Consider the following 18,041-nt stretch of genomic DNA (forward strand, 5'->3'; position numbering starts at 1 on the left):
GAGCCAAGGGATGTAGTGGGTAGAAGAGGAAAGGGATAATGATGGAAATCTTGCTAGCCAAGCTCACCCCTTTCAGGAAACATTACAATACCACATACCAAAGTGCCTGGGTTGTTTTTATTGCTTTATCATTTGATTTTCCATATGGTTTCATAATTAGCCACCTCAGATCATGGTACCATTTCACATCTTAAGGAAATCTGTCTTATAAAATGTTTCCTCAAAGCATTTTATAAGCAGCTAACAGAAACTCCGTAACAGTGGTTTTGTGTGTATAGCCCCAACAGAATTAACCTGATTCCTGGCATTCTGCCAAAAAACCAGTGTCTTTCAGTTCTGCCTAGCTGGCAGAATAGTATGGAAATAGAGGCCAAGATGTAATGGTTGTACTGATTTCTTGTAATTCCATCAGCATACAAAGGTGAGTTGGTATAAACAAAGCTTAGGGTGCAAAAAATTCCCAAACATCTATTGCCTCAACAAGCCAGTTGCTATTAAAGCAGATGTAGTACCTAGGTTACTTGCTGTTGAACAACAGAAGAATTTAGTGAGCTCAGGCCATTGCACAACACTGTCTGCAAAGAAAGGGAGGAATTAGTTTTTCCAGACTTGGAACTGTATCAGAGACAGCTCAGATGCATTCACAGCTGGTTCTTATTGGACCCAGCACTGACGTGAGTGAGCACCAAGCAGCAAGTGACCTGGTGTGCGTTTGTCAGTGGAACTTAGAGCAGACCAGGACACCAAAGTAATATAAAAAGTGCCTCAGACACAGTTACAGACTTTAAAAAGAACAAAACAAGCACAATTGAAAAAAACCCAATCCAACATACAGATTTAGCAATCTTGAAAAAGTTAAGCAACAAAACATATATGTAGCAATGGCAAACATTGCTGTTTTTCCTAATTGATATCCACAGCTAAATCTGATTTTGCCTCAGGCTTTCTGCCAGCACTTTGTACCAATTTTCCTGTTTTTAATAAAACTAAGATTGTGCTGTAAATTAGCAGGTGCAATTAAGTGGTTTATGCTGCACTTGAATCACTCTTTGCCACTGTCCTCCTTTTTTAAACATGATGATATTAGACTGCCTTTGCAGGCCCGTGCCAAAACTAACAAATCTTAGGTAGTTCCTAAGCATTTCAGTATGGGTAAGTATTCTCAATCCTGCTCTGTTTAGAAACATGAAAAACTTTACTGAATCAATACATTTTAAAGTAGTCTCAGAGTTTCAAAATGAAAGAAATTTAGTTGCTATAGCATTAGTTATTTGTATTTGCCTCTATTATTTTCTTTCCTCTGCTTACCTTTTCTCTTAAAACCTCATTCAATGACCAGAGTTGCTTAGATAAACAACTAAGCATATCCAAAAGAAACAACAGCAAAAGTCAAAGAAAGTTCTTAGGTCAGCAACATTTAAAAATGTCATTGTTTCAAACCACCAGTATTTCGCACAAGCTAACATTTCTTAAGATCTCCACGTTAGTAATATACTTGGTCAAAGATGCATTTTTCCCTCACCTAACTAGCAATGTATAGCATTTCCTATATATTAGCAACATTGCCTCTGAAAGAGAAGAAAAAAGAAGATGAAAAAGCATCACGACTCCATTCACCACTGAGGAGGATGGGAAACCATTTGCAGCAGCTGTGCTGCATCCCATTGGAGCTGTCAGCCTGCTCCTGCCTTTCCCGCCTGAGCAATGACCCCGGGCTGCTCGGCCCTGGGCACAGCGCTGTTCCTGTGTGATGCTCCCAGGGAATCCCGAGGAGCTTGGGGGGCAGACAAACACAGATTTATGCAACACAGACACTGAAATAGTATAAAACCACAGGAAAATGTAACCACGCCTAAGCCCAAGCAGCTAAGCTCAGCTCTGGGAACACCGGCTCAGTGCCCAAGCCTTGCCTTGCTCCCAGCCCCGGGGGCAGAACCGGGCTCAGCGCTGCTTCCTCTGGCGGAGCTGCCACTCAGAGACCCTCTGCCTTCAGTCTCCCAGACTGTGCTTCCATGAGAAATCCTTGGGTACTGCTTTGGTGGCCAAGGAAAGGAAGAATAGCCTTAACTTGCCCTAGAGGCTGGCTTGTCCCCCTCCCCAGCTAGCACAGACACATCCCGGACTCCCACCCCGACCATGAGCAGGGTCAAAGTAATTGTGGTATTTGAACTTCAAAATGCAAGTTAAATGGAGGTGGACAGAAATTGAGCCATAACCTAAGCTCCTGGTCCACAAAAATCAGCCTTTGCACAAACTTCAGAGCAGATATTGTGACACGTGAATTATTTAAGAATTTTAAAGCTGATAGTTCACTTTGCTTAGCATGCACATTTTTCTCCAGATCAGTTTGCCCTCCAACATGCCCTCCTCTCTCCCTACTAGCAAAGAAGCACACATTTTTTTCCTGAGTCTTAAGTGAAAATAAAGGAATGCAGGGCTTATCTGACATTCTGTTTACTCTTATATATCACCATTGTGTAAGGTCTGTAAATATTTTCCATATGTTGGCTAAAGCAATCCCTCCATTTCAGCATCTGCAAGATCTGCCCATGCAGCCTTTCAAATTAGGCTTAATAAATTATTTCTGATGAAAGTCAAATAAAGACCGCTCAAGGGCTCTTCACACACCCATCCCCCCACTCTCCCACTATTTGCTACAGCATTACTCTCAGAGACAAATTCACCATAGGGTTCATACTCACTGTAACACTGAAATTTTAGGTTCAAAGGCCTCATTTCAAAAGTAAAAATCAAGCATATCCATTTTTTAGGCTACCTTACCTTTGCCTGCCAAGCTCAGAGTGGGCTCCAGCACCGAAGGTGGTTGATTCCTTCCCTCTGCATCCTGTACCAGTAAAGAGTCCTCGGGCAACAGCCCCACCTGGGTGGGGCCCACGATCCACACCCCACACACCTGGAGCCCGGGGCAAGTGGGGACAGCTGACCCACTGATCACCTAATAAACCCCCACTGGGCTGGGGAAATAACAACAGAAGGCACATACAAGAAGTCACATTTAAATATTTTGAAAACAAAACACTACTTTTGGCATCAAAGCTTCAAGTAAGTCAATGACCTGATCTGATGAGGAAAGAGAACCATTAAAATGGTTTCATGTAATCTTATTCCACCAAAGTCACCTTTCAAATGAAGTGGTCTCCCTGCTGGAGAGAGTCCCATCTCCATGTACAGCTTGCTGTGCCTGCTGGATTTTAGTGAGCAAGAAATGTATCACTGTCGTGGTCAAAGATTAAATTAAGATTTATGAACATAATATACTCTGTGTAAACAAATACCCAAGTAGAACCAAGAATGTTAGTGCATACTTAGTATGGGAGAGTTAACAGGAGCAAAAAAAAAAACCTGAACCTCTTGTGCCTGTTGATTTATCTGACTAAATGGATTTCTGTAAGGATATCTAAATGACTGCATTGCAGGAAAGTATTTCTACAACCCCAAACAACCATAAATTGCAATATATTAGTATTTCTGATTTAAATTATTGTTCCTTTTGCCTTCCACCTCTCTTTCCTGTGTTATTTACTCATGTCCCCTGTCGTCCTTGTTCCGTGGTGGCTGGCTCAGATAGGAAAATGTCTTCCTCTGTGAGTAACTTCATAAGTAGACTGAGAATAGGATGAGAGTTGTCTATGAAAAGTTAAAACAAGAATCCTGCATAGAGTTTAGTAAAGAAAACTCAAAGCTTTCTACAAGGATATAGCCAACATCTCTTGTTTCTCTTTCACCCCCCTGCACCCAAGCAACGAATGAGTCATGTCCGTAATGCACCCAGCATACACTGATCACATCACACAAAATAAATGTCTCAAAACCCCATGTGTTTTTCCAAGAAATCTCCAAAACAGTTTGAGCTTCCCCTTGCCACTTTTTCTAATTGCTCATCCTAATTTCAGAGCAGTCATCATGGATAAAGTACACACCTCCCCCAGTAAAACTATTGCCTGTGGCTTTTTCACTATTAAGTATTTTTTGTTTATTTGAATGTGCTGGACACCAGTCTGAATGGAATGCACAGTCAGAAGAATTAAACATGGAGAAGACAAGAAGGAGCCCTACTTGTGGGTTGGACATGTCTGGCTGGAGGTGGAGAAAGATGTCCCAGGGCAGGAGCAACACAGTTGCTTTAGGTGGTCCAGCAGCAGGATGGTGGGCAGGAGTCCAACAGATCGCAAGGAGTCAGGATACCTCTCATTCCTAGCAAGACAAGAGCACTGCAGTGCAGAGTTCCACAAAACAAAAGGCAGATTTTGCAGTCAAACATCAGACTGCCTGTAGAAAAAGACTAGGCAAAGATAACACTGGTACAAATAAGGAAATTCAATAATATAACCAAATTACAGAGTAGATAAAGGTTAGGGTCATACTGAGGTATCCCAGCTCGGGGGTCAGCCTCAGAATGGGAGTTGAGAAGAGCAGTTCTAAGCCTCAGCCACACCAGAGGTCACACAGGTCTCTAAAGAGGAAAATACTTTGTACCAAAGGTCTCATTGGATGGTGTGACTCACCCAGCTGTGACACAACTTTCCTTCTTTCAGCATGAGGAACTTTAAAGTAAACTAGCCACAGCTGAAGTGCAGGATCCAGTGCATTTCAACATCTTTTAATCATCAATGATCATTATTAGACTAATTCCCTTGACCTACAAATCAACTTTATTAAGCTGGGATATCTTCTATATCCATCATTCTACAGAGCACTCTTCTATATAAGAGTGAAAAGCTTATTAAATATTACAGGGCATGGCATTAATCACTTGGAGCCAAAGTGATCTCAGAACATGCAATCACTTTTGAAACTGGGAGTCAAGAAAACAGAGTTGTTTCAAGTTTACCCAGGAAAATGATGTTTCTTCACCACATGAACCCCTTAATGATGCTTTGCATTCCTGGGAGTGTTTCATTTACAGCCTGGCATTTAACACTTGTGCAGATTCACTCCACAAATTCTGTGTGCTGTGACAAAGGCACTGTGCTGTAAACACACCAGATGAGAGCTGGGAGCAGGAAAGAAAAAGAACAGCCTCTTACACCCTAGGTACTATCCTTTAATGTAGCTTTTGTATTTACAAGTGAACAGCGTTTGAAAAAGGTTGCATTGGCAGATAGCATGGTGGGGGAAAAAAACCTACCAAGGGGAACAAGCAATAGGTATTTCAAAAGTTGAGAGAAATTTTCTTGATGTAGTGCTTTAAAAATACAGTGAAGGACTACCTTTTTTTTTTTTTTCAATCTGGCAGAATATGCCATTCAGCAAGAAAATTTAGAAAACACTTAGAGCAAAGAGTTTCAAACTTTCACCTTTTATTTCAGACTACTGAAGTAGTGAAAGTAGAACAGAGACCTACCCTCAGAACATCAGCTCTCAGACATGCATTACCTTTAAATTGCTAAAGTGATTACGGAAGCCTCACAAAAAAAAAAAAAAAAAACCAACAACCACAAACAAACAAAAAAAACCAAACAAAAAAACACACCAAAACCAAACAAACAAAACAAACGAGGCAGATAAAATTCAAATGCCCTGACATGGTTGTTGGCAGAGCTGGGTTCTCCACTGTGCTGTGCCCTCAGAGTGGTTTACACCATAGGAAGTACAAGTTACCTTTCTTGAATGCCATTTTGGATTTTGGCCAGGGAATGTCATTCTTCAGAACCAATGTGTAAATGAAACAGAGCAGGTAAGAGCTGCCCCCAAGGGCTTAAAGTAGATTGTATAAATCTCAAGCAATGTATTAGTACCACAAATCCCCTGGATTTAGACCTATCAAGATCTGCTCTGAGTTTTCTGTGTCTGGGTACCAGTACCTGACTCACTCAGGTGATAATCAGGAGTTGTGTCACAGAAACCAGCACTAATTCTCTGCTATAAAATGTGTATCAAACCTCCAGATGTCTCAGACAAGGTGGCCTAAATAGGTATTTTGCTATGTCTAATTTACAATGTGTGAGTGCTTTATTACAAAGGTAATTCTAATGTATTGCAATACCTGGAGTACACAGAAAAACAAGAAATGGCTTGCTAAGACCTATTTGTCACTGTCAGGGTTTAAAAAGAAATGAAATAAACACAAGCTGCTTCTACTGCAGAATGAACTCAAACTGTGAGAAGAGTAAGATACATACACAGAGAACAACAGTAAAGACCCCATTTTTCATTGGATCTGCAGGATAGAGTTTTAGGGGGAAATTCCCATTAGGCCTTCAGCAGTTTATACAGAAAACTCCTTATGCCTTGACTGGCAAGCAGACCTGCAGTATCAGATACCAGTGACACTCTAGCAGCAATAAGGTTTCAGCTGTCTGGCATTTGCCTGTTTGCACTGGCCTAACAGGAACATCAAAGGAAAACCACTGCCAGGGAGAAATGTTTTTCTTAATTAGTATCACCAGTGAATAGCTCTTATTACTGTGTTATGGAGAGCAACACCTGACAGTTTTGCAAGATTTATATGATAGCTTTGATCAACCAATCTTCCTCAAGAAAAAAGAAATGGGTAATCCTTCCATGAGAGTGTTTCGCACTATCCCAATGTCATCCACATAAAATTATCAAGTTACTTTAAAAGAATAAAAAAAAAGGTTTGAAATTTCCTCAGCTGGCTGCCTATTTGAATTCACACCCAGAGGCACAGAGAGTCATGTGATATAATTCAGTAAATCAGTTTAAAATAGGCTTAATTTTAGCACTAAAAATCTTCAGGAAAATAAAGCAAAATTTCAGGGAAAATGCAAGTTTTCCCATCAAATATTTGGTCAAGTCTTAGTTTGAATGACACATTAGAAGATTTTAGTCAGGGGTCATGTAATGTGCATTTCAATGGCAGTCAGTCCTAGGGAAGGTGAGAAGTTCAGAGAACATCCCTGAAGGTTCTTAGTCCTTGGCAATGAATCACAGAGTATGTTGAAAGCACAGCCCATGACACATGAAGAGTGCTTTCCTCAAATTTGATGACTGATAAAAGAAAAACTCTAATTCCTCAAAAATACTTTAGCACTGTGCAACAGCTTCATGTGTCTGTATTTGCAAAACTGAATGGTCATTTCTTTCCACAAACTCTAAATCTTTTCCAAAAGGTTCAATACAATGAAAATACTTATCCCATACAGTTATTCCCCACCCCCCACCCCCTTATCTATTACTTGTCTAAGAGCACTGTGTGGTTTTACTGTTTTAGTTGCTATTCCAAGGCATTTGATGACCCTTAAATGCAAGCTGCAGTCTATATGATTTTTTGCAGACTTTTATCTGGAAATATTTCTTTAATACTCAGGAATTCAAACAACATCACCTAACGTACAAACTCTCCAGTGACATCACCTAACCTACAAACTCACTTCCAGAAGACAAAGGCAAAAGTGTTAAGATAGAGATGTGCTTGCTTTGTCCAAAAAGCATACTTGGAAGTGTGAATGGACAGCACTCAACGCAGGAATGGCAATGAGCTCAAAGGAAAAAGACAAAGAAACCTTCCTGAAAACTTGGATGAACAGAACAGTTTTCAAGCCTCCCCGATGAGCGAGCTTCATCACATGCAGTGCCAACTAGCCCAGTCCTGGCCACAGCATGGACACATTTTAAAGTAGTTGCCAGCTAAAACCATCTGGGAACAGGCAATGTGAATAGGGTGTGTAAGGGGTGGGATGGTTACAGTTGATGCATGTATGACTAATGCTGATGTTTTCCTTGGAGACATGAGCAAGTCTTGCTGAGAAAGGGACACGAGAGCAGCACTGGCCCCTTGCTGACTGTCTCCCTTGTCAGGAGCAAGCCCATGGCAGCCTGGAAGCCATTGACCTTCTCAAGTGCCAAAATGACAGCACCTGGGAAACACAGCCCCAGTGCTCCACGCATTTCTATCCCTTTATGGGAGTGACATTGCCACAGAAAGACAATGTTGAATATAACATGTGGGGCACTCGTCTGGGCAAGCCCACAGCCGCATGGTGAGTGAGGAGACCTCAAGTGCCACCCTCTGTGGCACTCTGTGTGCTACGATCAGGTATGCAGAACACCTGCTTCAACCTTTTCTTGGGGTTTCTATAGCAAAACCTACCCACGTCATTGAAGGTAGAATAGCTGTAATGCCTTGCTGTCTTGCATACCCTGCTCAAAAGACTTTTTTTTTTTTTTTTTTCAAATGAGCATGGTGTTTTGCACTGGCTGAAATGTGAGCCTTCTTGACTTAAAGGCAAACAGGAGGACCAGCACTGCAATTGTCAGAACTACAGTTGGAAATAAGAGATTTTAATGCTGATTAGAGTGGGGGAAAAGGACTTTACAGCTGTGGAGCAGAATTCAGATGTTTGGAGAAAATGGGTAGTGTGCTGAACTAACATTGCAATAAGTATGACATGAGAAACTAGGGAATAGGTCCTGTTTTTAATAAAAGTCTAAAGAAGGAGGGAAGAGGTGAAGTTCAAGAAATCATCTTTGGATCTGAAGTACACTGGCAGCTGTCAAAACTGTCTGCTTGCCAGATTATGTTTCTGTTATTAGGTACTAAAGAACAGCTTACACACTTGAGAGATGCTTTGTTGGTGTAAATAGACAGAATTTGATGGAAGCTGACAGAGCAGGTTTATACCAGGCGAGAATTTGACCCTTAGTTTGCTTTAAAAATGAAATATGGACTCTGAATAATGCAAACTATTTTTTCTTCAAATGTGGCATTGAATCTGGATCCTGGCAAATGCCTCCAGTTTTACCAACATATTGGTTTCCTTCCATGCTGTGAAAAACCTTAAAGGTTTGAAGGAGAGGGCAACACTGGAGTTATCTGTCCTAGAGAGAGAAGCTGCATGCTTGTATGGCAGTGACCCTGATCTCCTCCAGTCTCCTTCCATGTAACTGTTCCCTTTATTGATTGTGTCAAAATAAACCTGTATCGTCATATTCCTACACTGGCACCACCAGCACATATAAGGTCTGAGAATGATGAGTTCATTCAGATTGAAGCACATGTTTTTTTAAGAACTGGTTCCCAGCATGAGCAATGCTCTCCAGAGAAGATGCCCTTGCAGATTCATCCCAGCCCACTGCAGGTGCTCAGTTAGGAGCAGAATTTCCCTCACATCTCCACGGGCTGCCTCCTCCAGCCACCATACAGGAGGCACAGGCTGATGGCTCCCCTAACTGCCTGAAGTAAGCCAACAAAATCCAGGCCAGTAAGATTTTGAAAGACAGCACGACTGAGTCAAAACTTCCAGATGCAAATTGCTTGTTCACAAGAGCACTGGCTTGCATACTCTGCATGCTTTTTGCACTACTCATGGCCACGTGCATTTGCCTCCAATACATATTGGAACTTTCCCTTCTTGGGTTCACCCAGTACAAGATGGAATGATGTGTGTTTGTATGTACATGTGCATTTATATTGAAAACATAACCATGAGAATACTTTGGTTTTTGATGTGAGTTTTGCTTTTGCTTAATAAAAGCACGAGAAATCTATAAAATGAGGTCTATGTAACCATACTATTTGTCATTAATCAAATAAACCCTGCAATTAAGATTTCTTACAACATCTAGCTGAGAGAATAGCAAATTTGGTCTTGGCTTGCAGTTGTTTAACCAGATATTGATTAAAAGGCATGCACTCTAAAAGTATGAGGTCTAAATTTCAACATCTTATAAATTTTTATCTTGTAATGGAAGAGCAATATCATAAATGAAAGTTCACAAGAACAAACAACAGAAAAATCACCTGGAATCAGCTTGGCATAACCCTACTCCTACCATTAAACCAGAAAACAAAATTAACCATTCACAATGCCTTGCCAGAGTTACATTTGTGAAGTTCCCAATAAAACTGTGGCCTCCTTGGTAGGTGATGGGCACAACCCAAGCAGAAGAAATCATTCTGTCCTCAGAGCAGATCATCCTGTGCTTTCTTTAGCCCACAGGGACAGCAGCTGGCCCAGGAAAGGCTTGGCTTATGACAGACCCTTGTTGTCTGGCATGTAGTAAAATATGAGTCACTTCAGGGACACACATTTGAGGGAAGTCACAGAAAAGTTCACTAAGCACTGCCAGTAAAAACATGGGCGTACTTACTCTGTCTTTGTAATGGCACAAAGCATGTCAGCGGGGTACGTGCTTTCCAGTGTAATCATCCCTCAGCCCTCTCTGGAGAAAGACAGCACAGTCATGCTACAATACTCATAATCACAGCATTCATAACCAACTTGACAGTAACCTCATCATGGATTTCTTCCTTTTTCCAGTCTTAATTATCAACATTGCCTGCCCACATTGTCAGACTGAGGGCACAACCAGTTTAGTATATGTAAATCAAAGTAACAGCCTCACCTTCTTCACGTAGGTGTTTATCATCCTGTACCTGCTCTTTGCCTCTCTCACCTGACCATCTTCCCCACCTTCAACACTCTCCATCACCTCGCTCTTGTGTGTTTGCTTGTTCCATGCTGCCCTGTTCATCAGAGCTGTCTGTCAAGCACGTTCTGTGGTTCTAAGAGGGGGTTTGAGACATTTTGTCAGAGGACTGGGATCCAAACCCCACATTTGGGTTTCTTTCCACTTAAAGTAAGAGTGGGGGCGGGCTTGTTCGTGCCCAGAGCCCCAGCCCGTGCAGGTGCCTCCTGCGGCAGGGATCCCTCAGAGCAGCCGGCGCTCCCGAAGTTGCAGAGCCCTCATCGCTCCCCACACGATGTGCCAGTGAGACGGCAAGTAAACAATCAGGATAAAAACGTGAGCCACTCCCCAAAGCCCACACGCGTCTTTCACCTACAGCGATATTTAACTTTGTCCAAAAAGGGTCCCAACAACTCTGCCGCTCCCCCTACAGCTCCCCCGGGCACACAGGGGCAGTCACGGCTGCCCTCCTTTAAACCCACGCCCCAGCAGCCGCTGGCTCCTGCCCCTGAGGAGGCCTTGCCCACCGCTGCCGTGCAGCCCTCAGCTGTCCTGTCCCTCCCTGACATCCACGGCAAAACCCTCGTGGGACGGCGCCGAGCCCCGCACTGCCAGTCTGAGCCTGCCTGAGGGGCCACAGGTCTCACCCGGACCCGCGGTGCGGCCACTGCTCCATCCCGCTGCTCCTGTGTGAGCTGCACAGGGAAAAGACAGGAGTTGATTCTTGTTCAGGATGGGGATTTTATTTTGAACTCCTGGACTCAGTTTTTAGCAGCAGAGGAGCTCTCAGAGACAGGACTGATGCTGTACCTCTTCTCCTGCTTGTATGATGACCACTCGCTTTCTGACCCTCCCAAGTGCAGATGGTGACTTCCAGCTGAAGCCTTTCATATTTCACGGCCCTTCTCCCCAGTGCAAAAGCCAGGCAGATCCGCTTAGCTTACACACACACCTGATTTGTGTGAATCAGCCTGTTAACAACGGGAGTATCACAGGGACAGCCATACCCGGAGTTAACAGCACGAGTCCTGCCCGCAGTAATCCTGCCCGGCTGGCTGATGGCCAGCACTGTAAGCTGGAGTTCCCAGTGACAGGCACTATCCCAGCCCCCATGCCCTTGGCACGCTGGGGGCATGGCAGCCCTGGAAGTCTGCCAGACCCAGCTCCTTTCAGGCTGAAGTGTGGCATGAGTCTCTAGCCTCCCATTTCCAGACACTTCTTAACTGCTTCCTTCATGTTATTTTATTTCAGTGATTTAAATTTTCTGTGACATGTCTTGGCACTCAAAGAATTCTGTGAAAACCTAAATATTCCTGCTGCGAATGCTCTGTGTGTATGCTCCTCTTAAATCTTCCTGTTTAGTTTATTTTTCAATCCTAACAGCCAATGTTGCTAATCACCTTTAGGATCATGGACTAATAAAAATATTGTGTAGTGCAAAGGCTTCATCCTAAGCTCTTACAACCCCATGGGATATGCCTACTTGTATAAAGGACAGACTAAGAATTTTTTAATCCTTTCACCCTATTTACAAAGCAAACTGGACTTTAAATGCATAGAGAACTGGGAAAACCATAGCCACTTGCATGGATTACACTGTGATTTTGCAGGAACACCATAAAAACTTTACTGACAAAACAGAGCGCTTGGTGAGCCACTTAACACATTGTTAAATACCATCAGCTTTCTCTGCTTAATACTCAAGATTTTGTTTTTTAAAATACTGATTTAATTTTTTGTCTCTGCAGTATGTTCTTTACTAGAGCCGGCAGTTTACAAGCAGCAGTAACAGAGGAAAAGAGCCTCCACCCAAATATTTTTTAACCAATTCCTCAAAATATATGTGCCAAAACTGGATGGAAAAATTCTGTTATTTAAACAAGAGTGCAAGAGTAACGCTTTTGTGCTGCTTATCCTCCTCATCTATCCACAAACCAACTCCTTTTTAGACTTTCCTAAATTAGGACACAGTGAACCTGCAGCTCAGCACAGCAGGGTGAGCAGCCCAGACGGGCTGCAGAGCCGGCCAGGAGCCACCGCGGGGAACTTTACCTTCTGGGCAGGCTGCAGTGGCACCCTGAGGGCTTCCAGCAAACGACAGAGAAATTTGCAATCTGAGCTGTAAACTTCTTTGGGTAGGTGAAGAAAGTAATTTGATCTTTCTTTTGCAAAGTGCAATGCACGCAGGTTGGCAAGGCTAGGTTCAGGGCCTGAGATTTGGGAACACTCTACAAAAACACATGCTGCAATCAGGCTCATAAATATCTGCTTTACAATTGCAAAGTGACAGCTGTGGAAATTTATCAAAATATTTTCTCCTTTTCCTTTTATATTGTCTTGGAAGGAATGCTGTGATAGATATAATTCTGTTTAAATTTAAAGAGCTCTGGACTGTGTTTTTCCTAAAACTGGCACCTGGTATTTTTTGACCATCCAAAACATTTTCTTCATTCACAATGCTTGAGAGAACAAATATGCACAACATTGATACCTACTCTGCAGTATGGCAATACTCTTACCTCTTATTGTCTAAAAATACTCATGCAAATATATCGCAATTCATTGGCAAATAATTGCATTTTAAAATTAATTCCACGTATGAGACAATGATCATGCTTTCACACCATGTTTCAATCAAAATATAAATTTTACAGGAGAAAGGGAACATCAGCTACAGCAACTTTCAGCTGTGTTCACCCTGTGGAACTCTTTTCCACAGGAAAACAGAATTGTCATGATGCAGTAACTGAAATATGGTTGTTATGAAGCAATAAATCTATTGCACCTCTGTGAATTATGTCATAGGCAACACATAAGCTTAGAACTGCTTCTAATTAATAGCCTTTTCTGTACTGAATGAATCCTGGTTTTTAGAGTGATCATTTAACATTATAGATTCCCTTACTAAGGAACTCCCTTTTGTGAGCCAATAACTACAACGTCTGAGTAACCCAGGGAAAAACCACTAAGGCTGCTCCTCTCAAGTGCCCATAAAGAATATTCTGCACAGGAAATACAGAAAACAAATTAGAAAGCAGGATAGTAAACACCCAAATTCTTGTCGTGCTGATACACAGCAAAACTATCTGCTCCTGCACAGGAAGACCATTCAGTGATGAAAACAGTCTTGCTCACGGGTCTCCAGTGTAGCTGCAGTCACAGGTACAACCCAGCAGCACTCTGCTGCTGCAGAGCCATGGGCTTCACTGTGCTCAAGCCAGGCTTTCTGCAGAATTCAACTGAGGCTGTGTCTTGACATGCAACAACTAAATGCCCACAGGATCAGAACTCTGGACTTCAACTTTGAGCAAAAACCAGCAGCATTTAACTAAACGCATCTACTGGTTTCTGCAAGAAGCCATGATACTGAGTAGCCAAATGAAGCCAACGGATAAAAGAACTCAGAAGTGGATACACAAAATCAAATCCTGCACACAATTCCCACTGAAATTTATGGGACATGAGGACAGACTTAAATGAATAATGACATCAATTATTATTAAATTGATATATACTTTATTATGCACAAGAGACTAAGATGACATGACACTGTGGTTATCAAAACTGTACAACTATGTATTTCCACAAGGCTCTGAAATACTGAATGCAATACGAAATACAAATGGGGTGTTCAGACTGGCCACAGGTTTTAGCAAGTAAATTTCTCCCATTCTTTGATTAAAAAAAAAAAAAAATGGCATTTGCATCTAAAAGAAATATACTTATTTATTCAAAGGTGAGAATATTGTGTTTGGAACCGGCAGGACATGGCAGCGAAGATCTGATAACGCTATGAACATCTTGATGGATGACAAACAACAACAGGGCACAACAGTCACCTCACGTGAAGGGCTGCAGCACAACCAACAGTACAGTCTTCTTGTGAAGCATGAGGTAGATATACATAACAGAAAGAACATACAGGAGAGGAATGGTTAGGAAAGAGCAGGGGGAAGGTTACAATCATCAGCATCTACAGACATTTTGCAAAATCCATTTTCATGTGGAAAATGCTACAAAAATAGCCTAACACAGAAAGATCTGATCTCTTGAAACACAAATGTAGTAATGTCCAAAACCAAATAATGTAAAAGGTTAGAGTTAGTGATTAGACAACACATGACAGAACAAGCAGTACTTGGGAGTTTAAGTATCCTACTAATAGCTTTTACAGGCAGAAGGTGTCCATTTATAGCCCAGTCCTCCCAATTTACATAAGAAGTTCCTTTGCAGTTGATTCCATCATGCTGAAATTAACCACTGACTCCATCCTTCCAAACCCCTGCTTTAACACCCTCTGCTGGGACAGGAGAGTCTCCCTGGCCTTCCGACCCCCACAGGGCTCTGCCATGTGAGTCCAGCGTGGTGAAACCCCACGGGGCAGAGGTGGGAATCAGTGCCTCAGCAGTCACGCATTCAGGAGCTGCCACACCACACACAGGGACTGGCAGTGGTGACAAATGGCTGCTATAAAACCAGAGCCTGGAAGTCTATCAGGCTCTGAGCTGAGGGCAGCTTAACAGCTGCTGCAAAGTACTACACACTTCTGTTATAAAGTTATTCACTGGGAATGCTCGGGTTTGGTTCTCTCTCTTTATTAAAGCAGGAATGACTCTTCCATCTGCTAGGCAATCATTTGCCATTTTGATAAACTCCAACAGACAATTAACTCGGGTGTATTAAAATTGCTGAATTAAATAACTGAGTATACCAAGTTCAGTTAATTTAAACTGTATTTCACACACAAGTCAACAAATCAAATCTTTGACCTTTATATATTTTTGGTTTATCCAATGGTATATATAAATCTGTAAATTATTCTAAAATTAGATTAAATTTTTGATAAAAAGATTGATAATGCAGCATGTTTCTCTCAAAAATATACAATTATCTATTTTACACAGAATTTTTGAACCTGTCCATCCCAACAACCAAATCTAATACTTCCTATGAGAAACTACTTAATAAAATATCTGAGGAAGGAAAGGGTTAAAACAGGGAAAGGAATTTACAAAATATGTAAATTTCACAGTAATTGAAATTAAACATTTCATATAGAGTAACTTACATTTATCTAAAACATTTAAATATATCTTTATACAGAAATTTAATGTAGTAAAATATAGCTATGATTGAAGTTAAAGACTCTAGTCTTCTTTGAAGACATCTTTAAAGACTTTACACATAGAATATGCTTTAACAATACATTCTGCTGAAGGTTAGGCAAAGCGCTTTCTTTTCAACCACACAGGCAGCACATTCATCCTCCCGACGGCTCGGAGCAGAGCCAGTCCTGCACACCCTTCTGCATGGGGGTAACCACGCCTACATGACACCCTGTCCACCTCACCAGGACTGCTCACTGGTCTGGAACATCAAGTATTTTTGCATGTGTAACTCTAAGGCCCCCCTGCCTGCACAGACACTGAGACCAGCCCTGGTTCAGTGTTGAGCACGTGCTTCCAATAGTGAGGACAAGGCGTGCAGTTACCCGTTTGCATGGGTGTTGCAGGATTGGTAACAAATTTGATTTAAAGTGAGTAACACTCTGCCTGATCCTGGGCACTTAAATCTTTGCATATGTTGCACTTGGACCATCCTGGCATCAGCAAGGCACAAGTGTAGAATCAGCAATAAATTTGCAGCTCAGACTTCAGAGCAGACTATCACTCGAGTGTAATGAAGTCTCTTCCTCTCTTGCAGAACACAGGTAACCTTCACTATAGCTAATGAAAGTTATTAATCTCATTTTTAGAGGAAAACAATGCTCTCTCTTCTTCAAAGAAGGATCAGTAGAACACATTACAAAGTGGCAAGTAACAGTCAAAAGTGTTAAAAGTGTCTTTTTTTGCTTTTCATTTTGCATCAATTTGAAGGTGAAGATAAGGCAATGACACTAAAAGTAGTGACAATTAGTATCCTTCTTCCATTTCCATATTCTGATACTACTTTGGGACTATCCAATGATAACGTTCATACAACAGTTTGACACAAACAACTGCACAACTGTTTTCAGAGGACAGCAAACAACAGGCACTATTGTACATTCCTTGTGCCCTCAAACTCATCTCTTATTTCAAAGAGAATTTAGGCTAGCTAAAAGATTAGAACCAAGTCAACCTCTTTATCTCACCTATCTACCTATTATAAACTGAAAAGACAGTTTTAAATTTTATACATATATATATTTATGGATTATATGTTTATGTATGGAAGGAATGCTGTGCTAATTTCCAATTGGTAAAGTGGTTAGGCTGTGTACAGTTCGATATATATATCTATTTGCATAAAGACATTGCCATTAAAGGTACACACCCATCCATGTTAGTGCACAAGACTTTGTCTTAATGTTTGTGTGTGCCTATATTTGGTATAGCAGATCAAAAAATCTCTTATAAAAGAGCTTTGGCCCATTAAAACAAGAAAGGGAATGTTAGAGTGTGCTCTTTTCAAATTACCAAATCAATGACTATTATAACAAAAATACCTGGAACAAACCTGAAGCTGCAAACACAACAAGAAAGCAAATGAGATGCTGTAGCTGTAAGCTGAAAAAACAAAGATTATTCAAAAGAGGCTAAATGTAGCTGAATAATAAAATGTTATTTACCAAGGAGATCTGACATTGATGCTTTCTTGCTCAGAAAAAGAGAAATCTCTTGACCTAAGATCATCTTTGTTCTTCTTATCTTATGTAGTGATAGGACAAGGAGTAATGGCTTTAAACTGAAATAGGGCAGGTTTAGATTAGACATTAGGAAAAAACTCTTTACTGTGAGGGTGGTGAGGAATTGAACAGGTTGCCCAGAGACGTTGTGGATATCCCATCCCTAGAAGTATTCAAAGGCACATTGGATGGGGCTTGAGCAACCTGGTCTAGCGGAAGGTGTCCCTGCCCATGGCAGAGGGTTGGAACTAGATGATCTTTAAGATCCCTTCCAACCCAAACCATTCTGTGATTCCATGACTGAATTCCCTTAATGAATACCTTGTGTCAATGAGAAGGTTCAAGGAAAGGAAAAAATCATATAGACAAAGCAGCATCTTTCCAAACTGGCATAGATTTCACATTGAGAGCCCACAGACCCCTAGAACAGGTTGCAGTACTGTAAAATTAGTACTGTAAAATTAGTAGCTTTGTCACGTGTAGCATAACATGCTAACGAGATCCAACAGGCTGTGTTCACTCATGCATTGTGTGCTCATATACACACTCACACACACAGTGGCTTCCCCAAAAGAAAATCAGTCTTTTTTTTTTTTCCCGTAGAAAAATCCCTCCTCATTTTTTTCAGAAGCAACCAAACCAATCCTTTCAACGTTAAGAAGCTGCTGTCCGATGTCCCCACACAGTCCTGTGCTGCTCCTCGGGTGTGTGCCCGGGTTAGGTGGCACTGCTGCTGGAGCAGGGGGTGCTCTGTGTGCTGCCAATGCTGTGCGCTGCACTGCTGTTCTCGGAGGCTGGTGGTGACGTAGGGACCTGCTGTCTTCCCGCTGTCTCCCCTGAGGGACAGGCAAGAGAAAAAGTGGGGTCAGGAGAAGGGAAACTGAAAATGTTGTCATAAAAAACAACAATCCATTTCTTCCCAGTCTTCCTCTTCTGGTGGTTTGTTTTCCCATGCAATTAATATATTGGGTAATAGCCCTTA

At 41.7% G+C, this 18,041-nt stretch overlaps 1 protein-coding gene across 2 annotated transcripts in view; it reads right to left on the reverse strand.

The window, feature by feature from the left end:
* Positions 1-13,885: 13,885 nt before the first annotated feature.
* TGFBR3 (transforming growth factor beta receptor 3) overlaps positions 13,886-18,041 on the reverse strand; it is a 113,328-nt gene continuing 109,172 nt past the window's right edge. For both annotated transcript variants that reach the window (XM_053950141.1, XM_053950140.1), the window contains exon 17: positions 13,886-17,895. In XM_053950141.1, the coding sequence (XP_053806116.1) occupies positions 17,777-17,895 (119 nt within the window). In that variant the 3' untranslated portion in view covers positions 13,886-17,776. The remainder of the gene's footprint in view (positions 17,896-18,041) is intronic.

Source organism: Vidua chalybeata, chromosome 9 (assembly GCF_026979565.1).
Source record: "Vidua chalybeata isolate OUT-0048 chromosome 9, bVidCha1 merged haplotype, whole genome shotgun sequence".
Taxonomy (NCBI): Eukaryota; Metazoa; Chordata; class Aves; order Passeriformes; family Viduidae; genus Vidua; species Vidua chalybeata.